Source organism: Sus scrofa, chromosome 7 (genome assembly GCF_054392235.1).
Source record: "Sus scrofa isolate SSC_HxYL_T2T_F1_AM1 chromosome 7, Sscrofa_HxYL_maternal_Yorkshire_Landrace_v2.0, whole genome shotgun sequence".
Taxonomy (NCBI): domain Eukaryota; kingdom Metazoa; phylum Chordata; class Mammalia; order Artiodactyla; family Suidae; genus Sus; species Sus scrofa.
The window spans coordinates 69,209,234-69,231,110 of record NC_139389.1 but is presented as its reverse complement, the minus strand read 5'-3'; the positions used below and the strand labels follow the sequence as shown (position 1 = coordinate 69,231,110).

The 21,877-nt window shown below is 42.7% G+C and overlaps 2 protein-coding genes across 25 annotated transcripts in view; one reads left to right on the top strand and one right to left on the bottom strand.

Moving 5' to 3' along the window:
* Window positions 1–14,190, top strand: part of BBS4 (Bardet-Biedl syndrome 4) — a 61,037-nt gene extending 46,847 nt beyond the window's left edge. For 11 of the 18 annotated variants that reach the window (XM_021098196.2, XM_084966566.1, NM_001244787.1 and 8 more), the window contains 10 exon segments: window positions 2,599–2,652; window positions 5,613–5,740; window positions 6,878–6,932; window positions 7,864–7,932; window positions 8,770–8,922; window positions 9,015–9,186; window positions 11,044–11,113; window positions 11,684–11,825; window positions 12,481–12,682; window positions 13,189–14,190. In XM_021098196.2, the coding sequence (XP_020953855.1) occupies window positions 5,670–5,740; window positions 6,878–6,932; window positions 7,864–7,932; window positions 8,770–8,922; window positions 9,015–9,186; window positions 11,044–11,113; window positions 11,684–11,825; window positions 12,481–12,682; window positions 13,189–13,304 (1,050 nt within the window). In that variant the 5' untranslated portion in view covers window positions 2,599–2,652; window positions 5,613–5,669 and the 3' untranslated portion in view covers window positions 13,305–14,190. 18 annotated transcript variants of the gene reach the window in all.
* Window positions 8,018–21,877, bottom strand: part of ADPGK (ADP dependent glucokinase) — a 54,009-nt gene continuing 40,149 nt past the window's right edge. For 2 of the 7 annotated variants that reach the window (XR_014810603.1, XM_084968905.1), the window contains 3 exons: window positions 21,032–21,131; window positions 19,687–19,733; window positions 8,018–12,729 (listed from right to left, as the gene is read on the bottom strand). Coding sequence is in view for 3 of the 7 variants with exons in the window: in XM_084968905.1 (XP_084825031.1) it covers window positions 19,730–19,733; window positions 21,032–21,131 (104 nt within the window). In the remaining 4 variants the exon portion in view is untranslated. Of the gene's footprint in view, window positions 12,730–14,025; window positions 19,368–19,686; window positions 19,734–21,031; window positions 21,132–21,877 lie in introns of those variants that run through there. The other 5 variants (XR_014810605.1, XM_084968907.1, XR_014810604.1 and 2 more) reach the window with 4 other exon arrangements.

The following is a 21,877-nucleotide window of genomic DNA, read 5'->3' as shown; positions in this document are numbered from 1 at the left end:
TTAGGGCCACACCCACAGCATATGGAAGTTCCCAGGCCAGAGGTCAAATTGGAGCTGTAGCTGCTGGCCTAGACCACAGCCACAGGAACACTGGATCTGAGCCACATATGCGACCTGCACCATAGCTCATGGCGATGCCGGATCCTTAACCCACTGATCAAGGCCAGGGATCGAACCTACATCCTCCTCATGGATACTAGTCAGGTTCGTTACTGCTGAGCCACGACAGGAACTCCCTTAATGATAGATTGTTTTCTTTTTTGGCATTTTTGGTCACTGCATATGGAGCTCCTGGGCCAGGAATCAGAGCCACAGTTTTGACCTAAGCCCCACCTGTGGCAATCCAATCTCCAATGGATCCCTAACCCATTTTGCCAGGCTGGGGATTGAACCTGCGTCCCAGTGACTCTCAAGATGCTGTTGATCCCATTGCACCATAGTAGGAGCTCCTTTGTGGGCTTTTTGGGTAGTTTCTTGATTAATTTTTTCCTTCCTATTGTCCTTTTGTATCAGATTGTGTGTAACTAAAATTTTGACAAAACATTGGCTTAACAAATTAGGAGTTTATTTTTTCTCATGAAACAAGAAATCCAACTTAGTAGTTGCTGACATTGATTCCAAAGCTGTCAGGCTGAGGCTTTTTCTTCATGGTTACAAGATGACCACTACAGCTCTAATAACATCCCATCATCATCCTAGGAAGCAACAAAGAGGAAAAAGACAACCTTTATCAAGAAAGTACAGCTTTTTCAGAAATCCTCAGCAGACTTCCACTTAGGCATATTAACTACTCCTTGTGTAAGGAAGGTTGGGAAATAGTTTTAAAGTTGGACACATTGTCACTCTAAACAAAATTAGGGTTTTGTTAGTAAGGTAAATGGAGAGAGTGGATGTTAGGGAGATAACTAGCAGCATTTGCCAGACTGTTTTCTACTCTGTTAGATATGTTCTATACCTGTTCTCCTCGTCTCCTAACTTTCTTCTCATATTTTCTTCTGTATATTCAGAGACATTTCCTCAGTCTTATCTTCCAGATCATTTTTGTTTTTAGCTCTGTTCACATTATGCTATTTAGTCTACCCATTCAGTATTTTTTTATTTAGGTAATTATATACATATATATATATATTTTGGGCACACTTGGGGCACGTGGAAGTTCCTAGGCCAGGGATCGAACCTGTGCTATAGCAGTGATCCGAGTCACTGCAGTAACAATGCCAGATCCTTAACCCACTGTGCCACAGGAGAATTCCTCAGTAATTATATATATATATATATTTTTGTCTTTTTTGCTATTTCTTTGGGCCGCTCCCGCGGCACATGGAGGTTCCCAGGCTAGGGGTCGAATCGGAGCTATGGCCACCGGCCTATGCCAGAGCCACAGCAACGCGGGACCCGAGCCGCGCCTGCAACCCACACCACAGCTCACGGCAATGCCGGATCGTCAACCCACTGAGCAAGGGCAGGGACCGAACCCGCAACCTCATGGTTCCTAGTTGGATTCGTCAACCACTGCGCCACGACGGGAACTCCAGTAATTATATTTTTAATTTCCAAGAACTTTGTCTCTCCTCTTCTTGCAGTAGCCTCTCCATGTCTCTGATCCTGTGAAGTTCTGTTCTGCTTTCCACGATTATCTTTTTTCTCTTTATTCTAGTTCTTCTTTTTCATGCTGTTGGTTTTTTCAAAATATCTGAGGATTCTTGGAAAGACATATCTGAGTGAAGGATTAGATTGATTAGTATAAAGAGCTAGTTCTTATGGCACTATTTTTTGGCTGAGCCCAAGGCGTGTGGAAGTTCCCAGGCCAGAATCAAACCTGCACCACAGTAGTGCACCAGAACTGGAAAGCTGTCAGTAATCAAGGTAGCTTCTCGACATTTCTGCTTGATTCTTTTCTTTCTGTAGGTCAGAGATTGGCAACCTTTTTTTGGTAAAGGGCCAGTTAGTAAATGAAAGCTTTGTGGCTTTAAATAGTCTCCATTGCAGCTACTTAACTCTGAAGTTTTAGTGTGAAAGAATCATAGGTAATACATAATAAGCGATTGTGGCTATGTCCCAATACGACTTTATTTACAAAAAAAGGCACAGGATGCATTTGGTCCATGGGCTACAGTTTGCTGACCTGTGCTGCATATTTCTGTGGTTTGGCTCCAACTACATATATGTGTTTCAGCCTAGTGGCCTCCAGATGGTGCTGTCGGTTTCCAAGTCCACATCACCTAGTGAATTCCTATATTCCTAGAAAAGGGACTCTGCAATAGACATATACATATTTATGTATGTATCTTTGTAGGGCTGGAGAACAGGCTGTGGTAGTCTCTTCTAAGAAGGCACAAAGGGTTTATACAGTGGGCAGCTCTTAGAGAAAAAGGTATAGGAATGCACCCCAGGTGCTACATAGACCCAGGAAGATCACCTGTTTATCCTGCTTTTATCTCTTATAATCTGTAAAATAGTCAAGTAAAAAACTAACCCTAGTGCATGTTTTAAAGTTTAAATTTTGCCAAGCAACAATAACCTCTAGATGCCTGTTTTTCACTCTAATAGTTAGTGTGGAATTTACACTCAAGTTGTTTTCCTTTCTTTTGTATGTAGGAGATCTGTCATAACCTGGGAGTTTGCTACATTTATCTGAAACAATTTGACAAGGTAATGTATAGAGATGTCAGTGGTGGTTGAGCATTTGGCTGGGCATTTCATGGAGGGTACACTGGTTACAGAGGTACCATTGCTTATTTTGTCTTATTCCTACTGCTTGCAGAGATTTTTAGAAGTAAAAATCGAAAGTACCGTATACATTTATTGCCATTTTTATTCTCATTTCTTTTTTTTTTTTTGTCTTTTTGCTATTTCTTTGGGCCGCTCCCGCAGCATATGGAGGTTCCCAGGCTAGGGGTCAAATCGGAGCTGTAGCCCCCAGCCTACGCCAGAGCCACAGCAATGCGGGATCCGAGCCACGTCTGTGACCTACACCACAGCTCATGGAAACGCTGGATCATTAACCCAGCGTTAAGCAAGGGCAGGGACAGAACCCGCAACCTCATGGTTCCTAGTCAGATTCGTCAACCACTACGCCACGACGGGAACTCCTATTCTTATTTCTATTCACCCATTTTTTTTTTTCTGCTTTTAACAAGAAAATGACAAATTCTAGAAATATTATAAAGGAATGGCAATCTAGTTGCTTTCCTCTTCTTATTTTCCATCCCTCCCCGCCCCCCCATTTAATTTTCCAGAATAGAAACACAAATGTTCAATAAAACTTAGATATCAAAAAGTGGACCCAGGAGTTCCTGTCGTGGTGTAGTGGAAACAAATCCGACTAGGAACCATGAAGTTGCGGGTTCGCAACCGTGTTGCCGTGAGCTGTGGTGTAGGTTGCAAACGCAGCTCAGATCCTCCGTTGCCGTGGCTGTGGTGTAGGCTGGCAGCTGCAGCTCCGATTGGATCCCTAGCCTGGGAACCTCCATGTGCTGCAGGTGTGGCCATAAAAAGCAAAAAAAAAAAAAAAAAAAAAAAAAAGTTGACCTGTAAGTCTTAAAAGTGTCATTATGAACATGTGAGCAAACTTATGCTCCAATGGCAACTGAGTTTAGTTTTTAAGGTCATTGGAAATGAATATTTAATTTTAAGTAGATTTGATTTCTGAGAATTTTCAGGTTTTTTGTTTGTTTTTTTTAAGGTGATTTTCCATGTGGGTTTTTTTTTTTTTTTTTTTTTTTTTTTTTGTCTTTTTAGGGCCAAATCCGCAGCATATTGAGGTTCCTAGGCTAGGGGTCGAATTGGAGCTGTAGCTGCTCTCCTACGCCACAGCCACAGCAATCCTGGATCCTTAACCCACTGAGTGAGGCCAGAAATCAAACCTGTGTCCTCATGAATGCTAGTCAGATTCGTTTCCGCTTTACCACGATGGGAACTCCTCCATGTGGGATTTTATATTTCATTGTGATTAGGCTGTAGTGCCTAAGGCTCTTGGATCAGATAAAATATTTCGGCTTACATTGGTACTCAAAGGGAAGAATGTGTATTAATTGTGGGATAGACCAGTTTACTGAGAGCTCTAAAAGGTCATGATAAGGGGGTTGGGTAGAATTTCCTCATAAAGCTCCTTCTGAGTGATTGGGAAGTTTTATTCTCCTTTCTCCAATGCTGACAGAATTGAAACTCAGAATTAGTTGATACCCATTTAACAATGTTTAATTTGTATCAGTTTGTAAACTGAGACAACCTAATTAATCTTTCAGGGGCATGAAAATAAAATCTGTACATCAGCAGCTGAGGAATGAGAATTAACTTTTTCTCCTGTGAGATATGTAAAAAAAATAATGTCTATTATCTATATAAATAAGGAGTTCCCGTTGTGACGCAGTGGTTGACGAATCTGACTAGGAACCATGAGGTTGCTGGTTCGGTCCCTGCCCTTGCTCAGTGGGTTAATGATCCAGTGTTGCAGTGAGCTGTGGTGTAGGTTGCAGACGTGGCTCAGATCCCGCATTGCTGTGGCTCTGGCGTAGGCCGGGGGCTACAGCTCCGATTCGATCTCTAGCCTGGGAATCTCCATATGCCGTGGGAGCGGCCCAAAGAAATAGCAAAAAGACAATAAAATAAAATTATATATTTAGTGTGTCCATTAGGTTTTTCTGGGCAGATCTAGATCTACAGTATTATATACTTGTTTGAAAGCTTTTTCTCTTGAGAGGATATTTCAAGCAAGTACATATCTATTCACAGTATTGCTGTGAGCCAAGGGAGAGGTAGGATTGATTTTTGATCAGGCCTGTACCAAAGAGAAAGAGAATTCTATTTAGATTTTACCATAAAGCTAACAGGCTAAGCAAACACCATACGAGGCATTTATATAAATACTTGTTGATCAGTGAAGGACTAAATGAATCCCTTTTCATCAACTACAAGGATGTAGGCTCTTCCAAAGCAAGGAGTTTGCTTTGTTAGTTCCAGTATCTGTAGTACCTAGAACAACAGGCACTTGATGAATACATGTTGAGTGAATAAATGAGAATAATTCATTCATTCATTAAAATATTGCTGAGGAAAATGAGGTCCACCTTGGGACGAGGTGTGCCATTGGTCAGTGTGCAGCTGGAGCAGTATTCTCCATGTACCATGAATGAGTCATGGGTATAAGTACAAGAAACAGAAAACAGAAAGGTTAATTATCTTGTACAAAACCCCCAAGTGGGAGTTCTCATTGTGGCTCAGTGTGTCAAGCATCGGGCGTTGCTGTGAGTTGTGGTGTAGGTTGCAGACACAGCTCGGATTTGGCGTTGTGTGGCTGTGGTATCAACTGGCAGCTGCAGCTCTGATTCACCCCCCTAGCCTGGGAACAGCCATATGTCGCAGGTGTGGCCATTAAAACAAAACAAAACAAAATCCCCAAGTGGCTCTAGAGGCGTACACACCATGTTGCCAGCTATTCTGTAAGCAAGTGCAACTTGAGGATGTTTTGGTTTTTTGGGTAGTGGGGTATTTGCTGAAACGTGATGTTCCTACATTAGTGCAGTAGGAGTTCTGTCTTTACATTAGCTGTACAATGTCACTGTCCTTCCAAGGTAGTGACTTGGTTCTCTTTACTCTGTCAATCTTGTTAGGCACAGGACCAGTTGCACAATGCCCTACATCTTAACAGGCATGATCTCACTTACATAATGCTGGGCAAGATCCACTTGCTGGAGGGAGACTTGGACAAGGCCATCGAAATCTACAAGAAAGCAGTAGAGTAAGTATATCTGTTTCCTTTAGAGCAACGAGAAACTAAAACAAAAATGGGAGCAGAATGAACTCCCAAGCTTAAGAGGGAACATGTGTGACTGATGACTAGTTGTATGAGTTAGAGTAAATGTTAACTAAGCTAAGGTTTAGGGCTCCCAGTGGCTTCAATAAGGAAGACTTCTGTTTATCATCTTAGCTGGGCAGCCCTGCTGCACAAGGTCAGTCAGGGATCCAGGTTTCTTCCATGTTAATCCACCATTCCTTAGGTTGTTGTTTTCTCAGTTGAACTGAATAAGCTGTGTCTGGCCACCTCAGGCCTCCGCAAGCTGGAGCTTTGGCCCCTGTGGTTCTGGTCTCCCCGTAGGTAACCAGCGTCCTACGTTGTTCCTTAGAAACAGGAGACATTGTTCCTCGCCTTTTGCCATTTTCACTGTTGAAATTATTGGATGATCCTGCAGTTAGATCATCTCAGCTCAGTGTTGCTTTCATTTTGTGACAAAGACAAAAGTCAGTGAGAAATTGGAAAGGCAGATATCTTTTTGAGCTAGTGTTTACTCCCCAAAGCCAATGGCTGATTCTTTCCTAGAAATGGTATGTGTCTTCCTTCTTTGGTTTGGTTCCTGCGTATGGCTTTTTGTTAAATGTGGAGAACAGAGCATTAGGGGCCTTGGGATCCTAAATTACACGGGAAATTATATTGGCTGGCATTTTGAGTACAGTGAGAACAGGAAAAAAAAAAAAAAAAGAAATCTCACAAGAGGGAAGTGGCTAAAACTGTGCGTGTTCTAGACTGAGTTGGTTTATGAGGCATCATTCTTTAATTCTATTGGTGTCATCAAGATGGTGACACATAACATTCTGTAGGTTCCTTCTGAGGACTTTGGCACTAAGAAAATTTCCTGAGAAAGGATTCTGGGTTCTAAGTCCCATTTCTTTCTTGCCCAGCAGCCCACCCTATAGCCAGGGTTGCGGTGACTACTTTTGAAGGAAATTTCCAAATCCCTTCAAGGGTTCGCACAGGAAGTGGGAGGGACAGTAGTGTCTCAGAGGGTGGTGAACAAGGGCAAGTTCCTATGCATGTATCTCGGTGTCGCCCATACATGTCTTGTTTCCCTCTGAGCCTCTGTGTTGATCTGTGTTCCAGGTTCTCTCCAGAAAATACAGAACTTCTTACAACTTTAGGATTACTCTATCTACAGGTGAGAATTCTTTACTCATCCATGCGTTGATGTTAAAAATGCTTTTGGGTTTGTGTGAGTTGTAGTTTTCCTTCATTTTTGGTTTACACAGTTTACTAAAGGTCCTATAAAGCACGTGAACTTTACAGTCCGCATTTGATAGTCTTTGTTAAAGGAATTAATTTTCAGCACTCGAATGAGAAACAAATAAATGTATTTGAGCCTAGTGCAAATGTAATTTTTATCCAACCAAGGAAAGAACTTCATACATGAGAAATAACTATGTGGTCAGAGAGGCTGGCATTTTGTTGTGGGAGGAGAAACTGGTGCTACCAGGGCTTTGAGGCATAGGTCATTTCTGTTGTTCCTTCCTCCCAGCCAGGCCCTATAGAATAAAGTCTCCTCTCTCTCCACATTCCTGAGTGGGAGTGGGCTTCTTCTAGCTCCATCACTTTCTTTTATTGGCTCAAGGCCCTGGGACCCAGGGATCCCTGAGGGGCTTCTCCCGGCCGCACCCCATTCACTGCCCATTTCTCTGCCCAGCTGTTCTTGCCTCCAGATCTGCCTCTGTGGTGGCCTTTTTGTCTGCTTCAGTTTTCTCTCAAAGGACCTTAACCCTGGGCCTTCCTGGGCCTTGGGTTGGGACATGGGCCCCATGGGAGATGAAGCTAATCAGTCTGTTTCCTGCCAAGAGGCATTAGTGTGTTACAGCACTAGTGTGGCAGAGATGGTTCCTGGCAGGATAGAAACTTTGATCCTATTAGGGGACAGATCAAGATAGGAGGGAAAACACTCACGTGGGAGTCTTGGTTTTCTTTTTTAAAAATCTGGTATCTGTAGCTCTTTGTCAGAAGAACTCAAAAAAGCAAGGTGTGTCTGTGAGGGTGTGGTTGGCCAGTCTTCTTAACTGCTATCTCCCTTGAGGTAATTCTCTGGTTTGCTTTTTTCCAAGCTTGGCATTTACCAGAAGGCATTTGAACATCTTGGAAATGCACTGACTTATGACCCTACCAACTACAAGGTATTGCAGCCTTTACACAGATGGTCCCATTATTCTTAGAGGTGATCTGGCCCTAGAAGGCATTTTTAATACTTGAGAAAGTACCTTTTTCTTAGAAAACTTATAGAATATATATTTTATTTGAAAATATTGTGAAGTATTGGTGCTCTGCTGCTTATCTTCTAAAAGAACACAACTATAACTTAAACAGAAAGCACAACTATAGTGCTGGTAAAGTTGTTTGTGTCACTTAGGAAATTAGTGAAGCCTCTACTACTACTATCAAGAATAAACCTGGTGGAATGACTTCCAGATTCCTGATGAATCTGAGGTTACAGCTCTTGTCCAGATAGAACTTTGGGGATGGGAAGATCATCATGTGGATGAGTATCACTGAAGGAGGTGCAGCAAAACAGGGGTTTGTTACGGGTACAGACTCAGTCTTGCTTGGAAGTCATTAGCCTGATGTAGGCAGCACCACACCTTGACCCCCCCCTCCTTAGAGACCTGAAAAGCTGGACTGAGGAAGCCTCAAGCTGGCTCACCCTCTGTCCAGGGGCCAAAGACAGGTGCATCTGAGTTGTGTGGAGCCCTTGGTGTACCAAGTAGGGGCTACAGGGAACGGGTTAAAGGCAGCTTTTACTTAAAGGGCCCCGATACTCTGAAGAGAGAGCTACAGTGTGGGGTGTCAGATCTCCTCATGAGCATTTGTCCCAGTAGCTTGGATATGAGGTTATATAGGTCTCTGGAAGCTTTTCAGTCCCACCAATGCTGAGTATCTAGACTCAGGAAGGCTGTTACTGTGATGGCCTTTTGGCAATAACTGAATTACCAATTTTCCACATCCCATGTTTTCAGGCCATCTTGGCAGCAGGCAGCATGATGCAGACCCATGGGGACTTTGAGGTTGCCCTCACCAAATACAGAGTTGTAGCTTGTGCTGTTCCAGAAAGTCCTCCCCTCTGGAATAACATCGGAATGTGTTTCTTTGGCAAGAAGAAATACGTGGCAGTGAGTGTCTCATTTTCCTGGTTTGTGTTGAGAGTTACTGGGCCTGCTGCGCTTGCCCCCACTGCTCACCGAGTGCTCCCTCTCTCCTCCAGGCTATCAGCTGCCTGAAACGAGCCAACTACTTGGCACCCTTCGATTGGAAGATTCTGTATAATTTGGGCCTCGTACACTTGACTATGCAGCAGTATGCCTCAGCTTTCCATTTCCTCAGTGCAGCCATCAACTTCCAGCCAAAGATGGGGGAGCTGTACATGCTCTTGGCTGGTAAGAGACATTTATATGGAGAACCCTCTGCAGTCTGTAGCGAGGGAAAAATGAATTAGAATCATAGGAGGCTGGTCGTTAAATGTCCCATAGAAGCCATCCCCTTGCAGACCCCTTAGGAGTTGGATTACTACCCTAGAGCTTGGAGAAACGTGAAAGAAAAAGATGACACAGTGCCTTTTTGCTTCTAACGTGAGGGAATTTCACTCAGAGATCAATAGGTTAAATCAGGTTCATCTTTTTTTTTTGTCTTTTTAGGTCTCCACCTGCGGCATATGGAGGTTCCCAGGCTAGGGATCTAATCAGAGCTACAGCTGCTGGCCTACACCACAGCCACAGCAACTCCAGATCCTTAACCCACTGAGCGAGGCCAGGGAATGAACCCACAACCTCAGGGGTCCTAGTCAGATTCATTTCCACTGTGCCACGATGGGAACTCCCTCTAGCTCATCTTTTAACAGTGGTTTCCCCTTGGCTTGACAATTCATTCATATATATATATATATCTACACACACACACACACACACACACACAGGGAGAGAGCGTGAGTGAGAGAGAGAGGAGAGAGGGAGGGAGAGACTAACCTCCAGTTATTATCAAGTATTAAGATCTTGGGCTCTAGGTAGTATCCTGCCTCAGCTACTAACTAGCCTCTCATCATAGGGTTAATGAGAGGACTACATGATTAAATTATCAGTGAATGGTAACTGTTGGTTTTGTTGTTATTATATAATCTATTATTAATGTTTTGTTGTAAAAGTGCTGACTAAATATTCTTTCTGGGGGATATTTCTTATTATACTAAACTTACTAAATGTATACCTAAAAGCAGTTTCCATGTTCTCATTGACAGTAGTCTGCAGGGGGGTTTCTTGGTCGTCTCTGGCGGTGGGGGGTGGGGGGCTTCTGATTTATAACATAAGATGCAGTAGCAAATAGAGTGGTGGTCATTTGAGGGCTGCCTGAATACACAGGTAGCCCAGTTGTCGGGGGAGGTAGGAGATGGCTGTATTGTAGGGCATAAGGAGCACTTCTGACTTCTTGAAGTAGAGATGGTCCTCACGCTGGGTTTTGAAGGAGAAGCTGGAATTCAATAGCACAGAATGGCCGAGGAGCCCAAGTGAAGGTATCAGCCCTACACCGGCGGGTACCCAGCAGCTAGTGGGCAGCAGTGATGCAGAACGCAGTGGGGGTGAGTCAGGAAAGGAGTCTGGGGTCAGTGTGGAGGAGGGCCTGAGTAGAGCACAGGGGCTGCAGACTTGATCTGAGAGGCTTTGTTTTCCCAAGTGTATTCCTAGCTCTCGTGTGTCTGGTAGAAGTAGATGTGTGGTTGTTGGGGAGGTGGAGTGGGCAGGGCTTCCAGAGCAGCTGTTTTTGTTTTTATAGATCGAGCTTTGCAGAAAATATTGATAAAAGAAGGGAGAGTGTTCTGTTGCTAAAGAGAAGCTTAAAGATTATAGTAGTGGGTGGTAGAGAACAGTGAGGATTCTTGAGTAGAAAAGTGATGCTTCAGGTTTGTCTGGAAGTCAGTGAGATACCTGGCAGCACTGTGGCAAGTAGATGGAGGCGGGGGGGATGGTGCGCCTGGGGAACAAAATGGGAAGCTTGACATGACCAAACAAGGGCAGTGTCACCAAAGAAGCTATAAAAAATGGGATTCTTGGAACTTGGCACCTAATTAACTATGGAGGGGTCTGTTGAAGATGACACCAGGAATCCAAGCTGAATGGCTGTGCCAGGGGCTGAGAGGGCACAGGAGGGGTTGTGTGTGGGGGCTGAACGAACTGCAGTCTTGAGGCACTGCCTGTTTCCTATGCCAGGCTCTTCACCCACAGCACTCACTTTCTTTGTTGCAGTGGCTCTGACCAACCTGGAGGATCTAGAGAATGCCAAGAGAGCCTATGCAGAAGCAGTGCGCCTGGATAAGTAAGCTGCCGCATCGGGAATGTGTTGGGAGGGCTGGACTCTGCAGATCCACAAGGTGGCGCCATGGCCTGTGGGTTGCCCGGGTCAGCTGCCTGCTCTCCATGCCTTTGTACACAGCAGGCTTAAGGGTGGAAGGACGGTTCCTGAGCAGGCAGTGGCTCAACGGGACCTAACACCTTCTCTGAGAAAATGATTCCAGCCTTAAGTAGTAAGGAGGCCAGGGAAAGTGAGAGCTGGCAGTGGGCTTGCTGGAATAGCCCGTGGGACCCTCAGCTCAGTTTCAAATTAACTTGACTCTCCTGTGATTTATTCCAGTGGCATCTCTTAGGCAGCAAGGAAACCCTTTTGGTCTCTCCTGGGGACTGAGATGTCAGACTAAGTCCCAGTACTTTGCTGGTGGGGTAGTTAATTCCTGGATTCTTCTTCATAGGTCCACACATGTGTGTTCCCCACCTTGCTGTGGAATGGAGCTATCTCCACTTAGCCAGTTTTGTTGTTTGTAGTGAGATGAAGCTTTAAATGCCATCTGTCACAGAGCCCCAGCTCCATACTATCTGTCCGTTTGAACAGGTGTAACCCTTTAGTAAACCTCAACTATGCTGTGCTGCTGTACAACCAGGGCGAGAAGAGGGGTGCCCTGGCCCAGTATCAGGAGATGGAGAAGAAAGTCAACCTACTCAAGGACAGTAGCTCTCTGGAGTTTGATCCGGAGGTATGTCTTGTCTTAGCTCCTGGAAGTCGGAAGTAATCTGTCTGGAGACTTTTGAATCAAGCCCAAATAACCCAAAGATAAGGATTTGTAGGCTCATGCCTGATTTGGCTCTGATATTCCTAGTGGCATGAATTCTTCAGTTAAGAACACCTTGAGCAGTGGATTCAGGAGCCGGCATTGGTACTGCAGCAGTGCTGCAGTGGTGGAGGTTTGATCCCTGGCCTGCTGCAGGTGCGGCCAAAAAAAAAAAAAAGGAAAAAGAACAGTTTGTGAGAAAAAACTTTACTGAAATAATTAATAAGAGGAAATTTAAGAGTTATCTGTCACTGTAATACAGTGCATTTGAGTTGAGGTCTGTGTCCTTTTGTAGCTTCTTCCCACTTCTCCTCAGATAGGACAGGCAAGAATTTAGCCCAGTAATGTGCCAAACTTGGATTGTTAGGTTTTGAGAGCCTTTAAGGAGTCCCTTGCCATCCACTCAGGGCAGTATGTTCTCTGATGCTTGAAAATGATTTCTTTGTAGTAAGTACTTCCTCCCTCAAATGCTAAATAGTACGGCAGACACCATGTCAGCTAACCCCCGCTGGCCTGAGGAAGCCTCGGCTGAGGCGTGTCATACTCGTGATTCTCTTCTTCCTTCCCATGTGGGCCTAAGATGGTGGAGATGGCCCAGAAGCTGGGAGCTGCTCTTCAGGCTGGCGAGGCACTGGTATGGACTAAACCAGTTAAAGATCCCAAGTCAAAGCACCGGACTCCTTCTACCAGCAAAACCACCAGTGTCCAGCAGCCTCTGGGCTCTAATCAGGCCCTAGGACAGGCAATGTCTTCAGCAGCCACATACAGGAAGCTCCCCTCAGGTAGGAAGCTACACGTATGAAGACCTCTGAGTACAACCCCCAGGTGCCTGCAGAGAGATTAACTTTGAGTGAGGCACGTGCTTTTCAGACTCAGAACACATCCTACGTCGTGCTGCCTAGAAGGGGGAAAAAGCCTGAGGGTGGCCAAATTGTCACTTGTTTCCCTAAGGCAGTTGTCATAAGAGGTAACAGCTATTGGCAGGCTTAGTTGGCTGGTCCATACACTGGATCTTTACAATATTCAAGCTTAGAAATAACTGTACCTTTCATTACGTGGTCTTGCTTTGATTCTCACTGCCTGGTCATAAGTCAGCATGGTGCAGGTAACTAAAGATCGATATGGTCATTGAAGGCAAACTACTTGTTTTATTTAGTCATGGTCTTCCTTCAGAGCTGCAAAGCCACACCACAGCCCCATTAGCCCCAGAAAGGAACTTAACAGTGAGAATAATGATTTCTTCTGCAACCAGAGAACTGACAATTGACGCTTTTTGCTTTGCTCCTAGGTGCCGGAGGAACACCCCAGCCCACAAAGCCACCATCTCTTCCTCTGGAGCCAGAGCCCACTGTGGAAGCACAGCCAACTGGAGCATCAGCACAAATAAGAGAAAAACAGGTGTAGGATGACCCCAGAGTTGGGAGTTTCTTTAGCGAGGATGTACCAGGTTAGGTAGGGAAGGTCAGTGACACAGGCAGCGAGGAGGCTAGCATGTTCCCCGGGGAACCACGAATTAGAACCCAGAACGTGTTATGACGACCATGAGGAGCCTGCACAGCCCCCACTGCTCCGTCAGCCAGGAAGGGGAGAGAAGAAAGCCCAGACAGGTTTTTTAAGAATTGAGAACAAGGCTTATGGCTCTGTGTATGTAGTTCCCAGAGCGAGCCCGGGCATGGGATATTGTTTGCTTTGAAAAGGATTTAATCTCCTGGCTGACTGATCCCTTCCTTAGTAGGAGGAAAGTGTGAGACAGACCTCTGCTCAGTAGTCCTGTCATGACGAAGCCTTGGCTTAGCTGAGGTGACCCTAGGGCTGTGGGGTATACCAGCCACCCAGGCAAATACAAATCTTGGATTAATAATTCGGCTCCAATAGTCTAAATTTAAAAGAAAAAAATGATGAAAAAAAGCTCTTTTGATTAAAGTCCAGCCTATTGAGTGTCCCAGCTGCATTCACTCAAGGAATCCAAAACAATATCCCTATGTCTCGTTCTTGAGCAGGTTCACAGTGCAGAGCCAGATCATGTCAGTATGATGAGAAGTAGAGACCAAGGGCTGACTGGGTGTCAGCACCAAAGATTAAAAAAAAACCCAAAAACAAAACAGAACAAAAAAAACAAAACTTCTTAACTGAGTTATTTTTATTTAAGACAATCTGTGATACCACTGACCAGATGCTACCAATACATTATATATCCTTTTCAGAATAAAGATCATGTGTCATCCCCTTTGGGGAAAGTTGTTATTCAGGTATAAACATAAGGGATCACAATAAAAGCTTTTTGAAAGAACCTATGACCACAGTCTTCCCTTACCTACTTCCAAGCCTAGTTTGAAACTGGAGGAGGAACCTCAAGGCCAACTTCCCACTTGGTGTGGGCACAGCCCCTGCTGCAGCCCTGAGGGATGGGAGGCCAGCAGCTTGCTGGAGGCTAGTTGCCATTTTGCACATAAAGTGCCCTTTAATCACCATAACTCGAAAGGGGAGGACTAACCTACTGCCATACCAAAAACTGTGTTTGGAATTCTTTATATTATGACTGGGTCTGTTTTGACACTGAAGCAGCAGCTAACTGGGCAGAAAACTCTTGAGGTCTCATATCTCAGAAATAAAGAGCAAGGTGTCAGAAGCAAGGTACTCTTGCCCATGCAGCTGGTATGTGGCAGAAGTGGAGCAACTGAGAAAGCTCACTTCCATACCAGTGTGGAGTCTACTGTGCCTGTGACTGAAAAGGCCTTGGCGAGAGAGGAGCAGAGGAGGGAGGTGGGAGAGAGATTTAGGAGGTAAAATCGACAGAACCTGGGGACTGACTGGATGTGGCCGATAAGAACGGACCATTGGATGGGAACCTGTTGCTGGGAAAGGAACATAAGTGAGAGAAGAGGAACCCTGGGGGACTGGGGTCTAGTTGTAGACAGGTTTATCTTTGAGACATCCAAATGAAGCTATGCATTAGATGTGTAAATAGCTGGATTTAGAGATTCAGGAGTAATTTGGATCTGGGTGATAGCTGAAACCATAGATTTAAAAGTAGTCACCCAAGGAAAGCTAGGAAGAAGATGGGAAGCAAACCCAGAAAACCAGTATTTAATGGAAGAAGCAGGTGCCAGGAGAGAAGAACCAGGAGGGCTGCGTTAGGGAAGGCCAAGGAGGAAAAGGCTTAGGAGGGCAGTAGTCAGTCCCATGGAACCCTGACAGCACAGGTACTATAACCCCCATTTTATAAAGGAAAACTGAGGTTGCAAGAAGCAAAATGAATTGTCCCAAATAAGTGGACGGACCAGAGTTTGAACTTACGTCTGGATGCACAGCTCCTGCTTTTCACCACTAACTGACCGTGAATGTACCCTTGGTGAAGTAGTTGTCAAGAGACCCCAGGGCTTGAAGCCTGAAGAAGGAGAGATTGGACTCTCTTACTTCAAGGTGGAGCAGGGAGAGGTTTTAGAGGGTGAAACTAAACTCATCAGCCTACTCTGAGAAAATTTTAGCATTTGGAAAGAGAAGGGTAAAAAAAAGTCTTTTTCAAGTGAAGCTTGGGGGGAAACTGAGGAAATGCAAAGCAGGACAGTTTTTCCACCTTCCTCGGGCAAGAACATAATGGTTTCTTGCATCCCAGGGACAGCAGTCAAGAAGCAATGCTTTCCAAATTAATTTGCTTAGATTTTCTAAAAAATACATACAATACGAGGCTTGTGGATTTGCAGTTTCTCATTCACTCTCGTGAGAAAGGAGATCTAATTTCATATGGAATTTGCTCATGTCATCACAATTTTTAACAGAATTAGAAAAATAAGGCCAAGTCCATAAATCACAGATAAAGACATGGTTTTAGAGGCAAGAAAGTGGAAGTATGAACTAGCAGAGGGCAAAGTGCCCTTCTTACTGAATAATACTAGTACAAAACAAAAATTTTGGAGTGTTTGATTACAGTGACTTTGTTCTTAAGGAAAAATCACTATTGTCTGATAATGGAGGGTAGCTCATGATGGGCCTGTTCTCCCAGACAACAAATACAAACCCATGGGTAAATAAAAAATACTATTTTGCTTTAGTTTAAAAAAAAATACATATAACTTCAAAATTAAAACTATGTACACACACACACACACATATATAGGACAAATGGGTATTGGAAGTTTATGGTTGAAAGGTTTTCACATTTTACATGATGTGGTATGAAACTAGCCCTAAAACAGTTTGTGAAAAGTTAAGGATATATATTGTAATCCCTAGAACAACCATTAAGATGAAAAGAAGCATAGCTAAAAAGAGAAACTAAAATGAAATTCTAAAAAATATTCACTTAGCGCCCACTTCTCCTAAAAAGGGGGCAGAAAAGGAAGAATGGGAACAAGAAACCCAGAGGGAACAAAGAAAATAAATAGCAAAATGATAAATGTAAACCCAGTCATGACAGTAATTACATTAAAATGTAATTAGATTTCAAAATGTAACTGGACTAAACATTTCAATTAAAAAGTGCAGAAAGGATAAAAAAAGCTAGTGATCTGCCTTTGAAAGTAAAAGGATGGAGAAAGATACTATGCAGACTACAGCCAAGAGTCGTCTGGAGTGCTGTGTTAATGTCAGACAAAGCAGACTTTGAAGCAAGGGGCATTTTGTAATGATAAAAAGCCAATTCAGTAGGAAAAAAAAATCATAAATATGTATGCACCTAACATTACATCAAGTAAAAATGGATAGAAGTAAATGGATAGAAGTAAATCTACAATCGTAGTTGGATGTTAGCACTTTTTCTTTCAGCAATTGATATGAGACAAAAAGTGTGAAAAAAGGACTTTTCAGCCACCTTGACCTAGTTGACATTTATAGAAACAACACGCAGTAACTGCAGAGAATGCATTCTTTGCAAAGACACATAGTACAGTTATCAAGACAGACCATTTACTGCACCATAAAATAAGTCTCAAGAGTCAACAGATTGAAATTAAAGCATGTGTTCACTGAACACAAATGATACTAGAAATTAATAATAAGATATATTTGGAAATTAAACACTTGTAATGACTCATAAACAAGAAATGAAAGGAGAAATTTTGAATAATGAAAACAAATAAAAATTTATAGGATTCATTCAGCTAAGAGCTGTGCTTACAAGGAGACTTATAGCTGTAAATGCTGCCATTACAATGGATGAAAGGTAAAAATCAGTAAAAAAAGGTTTCTACCTTAAGCTAAAAAAAAGAGCAAAGTAAGCCCAAAGGAAGTATAGATAAACATTAAAGAAAAAAATCTAAAAAGCCAAAATTCCTATGCAAATAAAACCACAGAAATTGACAAATCCCAAGGAAACTGATGAAGGGAGAGAGAGGGGACAAATTGCCAATACCAGGAAAGAATGAGGGGTCCTACAGACATGAAAAAAACAATGTTATGAACAATTCTATGACAACAGAATTGACAAGCTGGATGCAGCAAAAATCTTTGAGAACTGTAACATACCACAACTGAGGCAAGATTAAAGGTAAAACCTTAATAAGTCCTATCAAATTGAATCTGGAAGTCAAAAACAACTCCTTAAAGCAAACTCTTGGCTCGGATGATTTAACCAGTGACTTCTACTAAATCCAATCCTACAAAAGTTTTTAGAAAACAGGAGCAAGAACTTCCCAACTTGTTTGAGGACAGCATAACCCTGATGTCAAAACTGCACAATCACATTAGAAAACAAAACTACAGACCACTATTCTGCATGAACACAGGTACAGAAGTCCTTAGCAATGTATTGACAAATCAAATCCAGCAGTATATGTAAAAGGTACTATGTACCATGACCAAACTGGGGTTATCCCAGGAACTTGGTTTAATATTTGAACATCTTAAGTGCTTCCATGTATTAACAAAAGAGAAAAGCCATGTGATTTTAGTAGATGCAGAAAAAGTAGATTTTAAAAAGTCACCATAAAAATCCTCAGCGAACTAGGAATACAGGAGAACACCCATTGGGGAAAAAAAATGCAATGCCTATCAATTTAGTGGTAAAATATTGACTACTTTGTCCCTAAGACCAGGACAAGGATGGCCACTCTTGCCACTTTTATTCAGCATTATACTATAGGTTCTAGCCAGTGCAATAAAGGCAAGAAATAGAAAGTCATAAATATTAGAAAGCAAGAAATAAAACTCTTAACAGAGGACATAGTTTTATGTAAAAGATCATAATCCTAAAAATTAAGTAAATAATTAAAGCTACCACAACTGATAAGTAGATCTGGCAAGGTCACTAGATAAAAAGTGTACAAAAACCAATTATATTTTTATATATCAGCAAGGAACAGTTTGAAATGAAATTTTTAAATAGTTTTTAATTTTGAAGAAATTAAAATTTAAAATAATACACTCAAATGTTACTGACACTAAATATTTAGGAATAAATTGAATGAAATACATGTGTGGCCTCTACTCTGAAAACTGCAAAGCATTGCTAAGAAAAAGACCCAAACAGCTATGATGTGTTTATGCACTGGAAAACTAAGTATTAAGATAAAAATTCTTCTGAAATTGATCTACAGATTCCTATCATAATCCTAGCAGGCTGGTTCTAAAGTGCAAAGACCTAGAACATCCAACGCCATCTTGAAAAGAATGAAGCTGGAGGACCTCACTTCAAGGCTTAATTACCCTAACAGGAATTATGTGGGACTGACACAGGGATAGAACGATAACAGGACAGAGTCCATGAACAGATCTCCACTTACACACTTTGTCACTTATCTGATAAGGACATCAAAGCAATGCAGTGGAATAAGGAAAGTCTTTTTAACAAAAGGTGCTGGAACAACCAGACAGCTGTGTGGAAAAATGGAACCAGACCCTCACCTAACACCAGATGCAAAAAGTAACTTAAAATGGATTACAGACCTAAATGTAACACCGAAAATTATAAAGTTCCTAGAAGAAAATAGGAGACTATATACATGACACAGGAATAGTCCAACATTTCTTAGAACATAGAACCATTATGCCATAAAACGAATTATCTACAGATTGAGAATTTGTTCTAGAAGAAAATACTCTCAAATTATACCCAGAAAATGTTAAAAACTACAACTCAATAATAAACTAATAAACATACACAAACTGCCCAAGTGAAAAACACCCCAAATTTGGACACCTCACAAAGACACATGAATGGCCAATAAGCACGTGGGAAAGTGCTCATTGTTCATCATCAGGGAAATGCAAAATAAGGCCACAGTGAAATACTATGTTCTCATCAAAATGGCTAAAATTAAACACGACTCCAAATGCTGGTGAGAATGAAAAGCAACCAGAACTGTCATGTCATTGATCACAGACTGTGAAATGGTCCATCCACTTTGGAGAAAGGTCTGTCACCTATCCCATGATATATATGCATTCCAGCAATTCTAGTCCTGCGGATATTTACCCAAGAGAAATGAAAATACCCGCACAAAGACTTGTTAACAGCAGTATCTGTAAAAGCTGTAAGTGTAAACAATGGTGACAGTGAGATACTCTAAGGAGCCACAAGCTACATGCAACAACACTATCTCAGAAACATCAGGATGAATGAAAGGAGCTTTATACAAAAGGTCTAAATACAGTATGGTTCCATTTCTATGAAGTTCCAGGCAGAACTCATTTATGCTGACAAAAATTATAATGGGTGCTTTCGGGGTTGGGATTGAGGGTGGGGCTGAGATAACTTGGAAGCGGCCTGAGGGAACCAAGATGATGGAAACATTCTGCATCTAACAGGCATTTGGGTTAGTCAGAGGTACATGCGTTTCTCAAAACTTACCAAATGGACTTAAAATTTGTGCAGTTATGCTGCTTGGAAATTTTTACCTGAGAAAAGACCAAAAAATAAAATGTTAAATTATCATTGTGGTAGCTTTTCATTGATTTTCAATAGGTCTAAAGAGACCCAAGAAATTGCCTGTTAAGTTTAGGGGTAGTAACCGACAGTTACTAAACTTTGAAATATGTGCCACACACTGTGCTGAGCATTTTACTTGGCATTTCTCTTTAATCAAGAATCCGGAAGTTCCCCTTGTGGCTCAGTGGGTTTATGAACCCGACTAGTATCCATGAGGATGTGGGTTCGATCCCTGGCCTCGCTCAGTGGGTTAAACATCCAGTGTTACGTTGAACTGGGTTGGGTGTGATCCTAAAAAGCAAAAAAAACAAAAAAACAAAAACCAAACCAAAACACAAAACCTTATGGGGGTAAAGACCATTACTAGCCCATTTCACAGGTGAGGAAAAACGAGGCTAAGGAAGGTAACTTGTGCAATATGATAATATAATACTTGCTATTTCAAACCCTGGATGGAGGCGTTCCCATTGTGGCTTAGCGGAAACAAGTCTGACTAGCATCCATGAGTTACACAGGTTCAATCCCTGGCCTCACTCAGTGGGTTAAGGATCTAGCGCTGCTGCGGCTGTGGTGTAGGCCAGCGGCTACAGCTCTGACTCAGCCCCTAGCCTGGGAACCTCCATATGCAGTGGATGCAGCTCTAAAAAGCCAAACAAATCAAACCCTGGATGGAATTTGGACTCCTCCCACTGATGAATGACCTCTGGCCCACTCAAACTTGACAGAGTCAGAGAGTAACATGCAAACAATCTGCACCTTAAAGATTACTGATTTTTGGCTGAATTTTCATCTCTTGACAGTTGTGTGGTGTGCTGCAGCTTTTCCCTGTGTGTTAAATCAGTTTTGGGGAATGCAAGAGTGCGTGTTAGAACATTTTTAGGAAAGGTCATTTTTCACCAGGTATTTTTCATCATTCCTACTCCAGGGGATTTTCAGGCTTTTCTTGTGTCAAATCATACATGGAAATCTTTGTAAAATATAGTTCAGAGCAAAGGGGCTTGAAGCCCTACCTAGTCAGTTTATCCTGTCCTTCCAACTCACTTTCTGCATGATCTGTCCTAGGCCATGGAGCCCACTGAATCTTACTTCCAGAGCTTAGCCTCCTTCTCTGAAAGGTGGGATGGTCACAGAGGGATTCAGATACCTTCATTCTACATACACACATTCAAAGATATAATACTTATTATCCCTATAATGTATGATGCACTTTGGTACTTTTTTGTAACCACCAAGTTGATCTAGTGATGATTAATAGTTCAAGACTCACCTTTTGAAAAACCACTGCTTTTTGAGGTACGTGGTGCCCACATCTGAACTGGTCTTCCTTGACATCAGTGAAAATCGGAGACGTTGCTGAGCAGGACTGACTGTAAGAAAAGGGTCATGTGGAGAATACTGCTTCTCAGGTTCACACAAATGATGAGTTATTGTAATTTTTTTTTTTTGAAAATAGAAATCCCTTCTCACTTAAGCCTTTCTAACCAAAATAAGCTAGGAGTTCCCACTGTGATGCAGTGGATTACCGTCTCTGTGGTGGTGCGAGTTTGATCCCTGGCCCTGGGCAGTGGGTTAAGTATCTAGCATTGCTGCAGATGTGGTGTAGGTTGCAGCAACGGCTCGGTTTCAGTCCCTAGCCTGGGAACGTCTATATGCCACAGGTGTGGCCAAAACAGAAAAAAAAATAAGCTAGGAGGTTGGTGTGTAATTACTTTTAATTGAGCCTGGAGGCAGACTGATGAGGTAGCAGCCAGAGATTGCCTTAATAAGCTACCTGCTTTGAATTTCAAGCTGCATAATTCTCTAGGCTTCAGCTATCTTTGAAGGAGTAATGAAGCCTTTCCTTCGCACCCAAAGTAGGGGGGAAAGTCACAAACAAAGAACTGGAGGTAGTGTTGATATTCCAGAAGCTGCTGCTGTGAACCCAGCGTTAATGAGATTACCCCTGACCCAAGGGGACCTGCCACCAGCTGCCACATTGTCTAGACTGCTCTTTGGATAAACTGGCAAAGTTTCAAACTACTGGTTCACATTGGCTTGGCTACTTGATACTAGTTATTTCTGTCACTTTAAACCACAGAGGATAGAACTATAGCACAGCTTCTGTGCAAGAGGC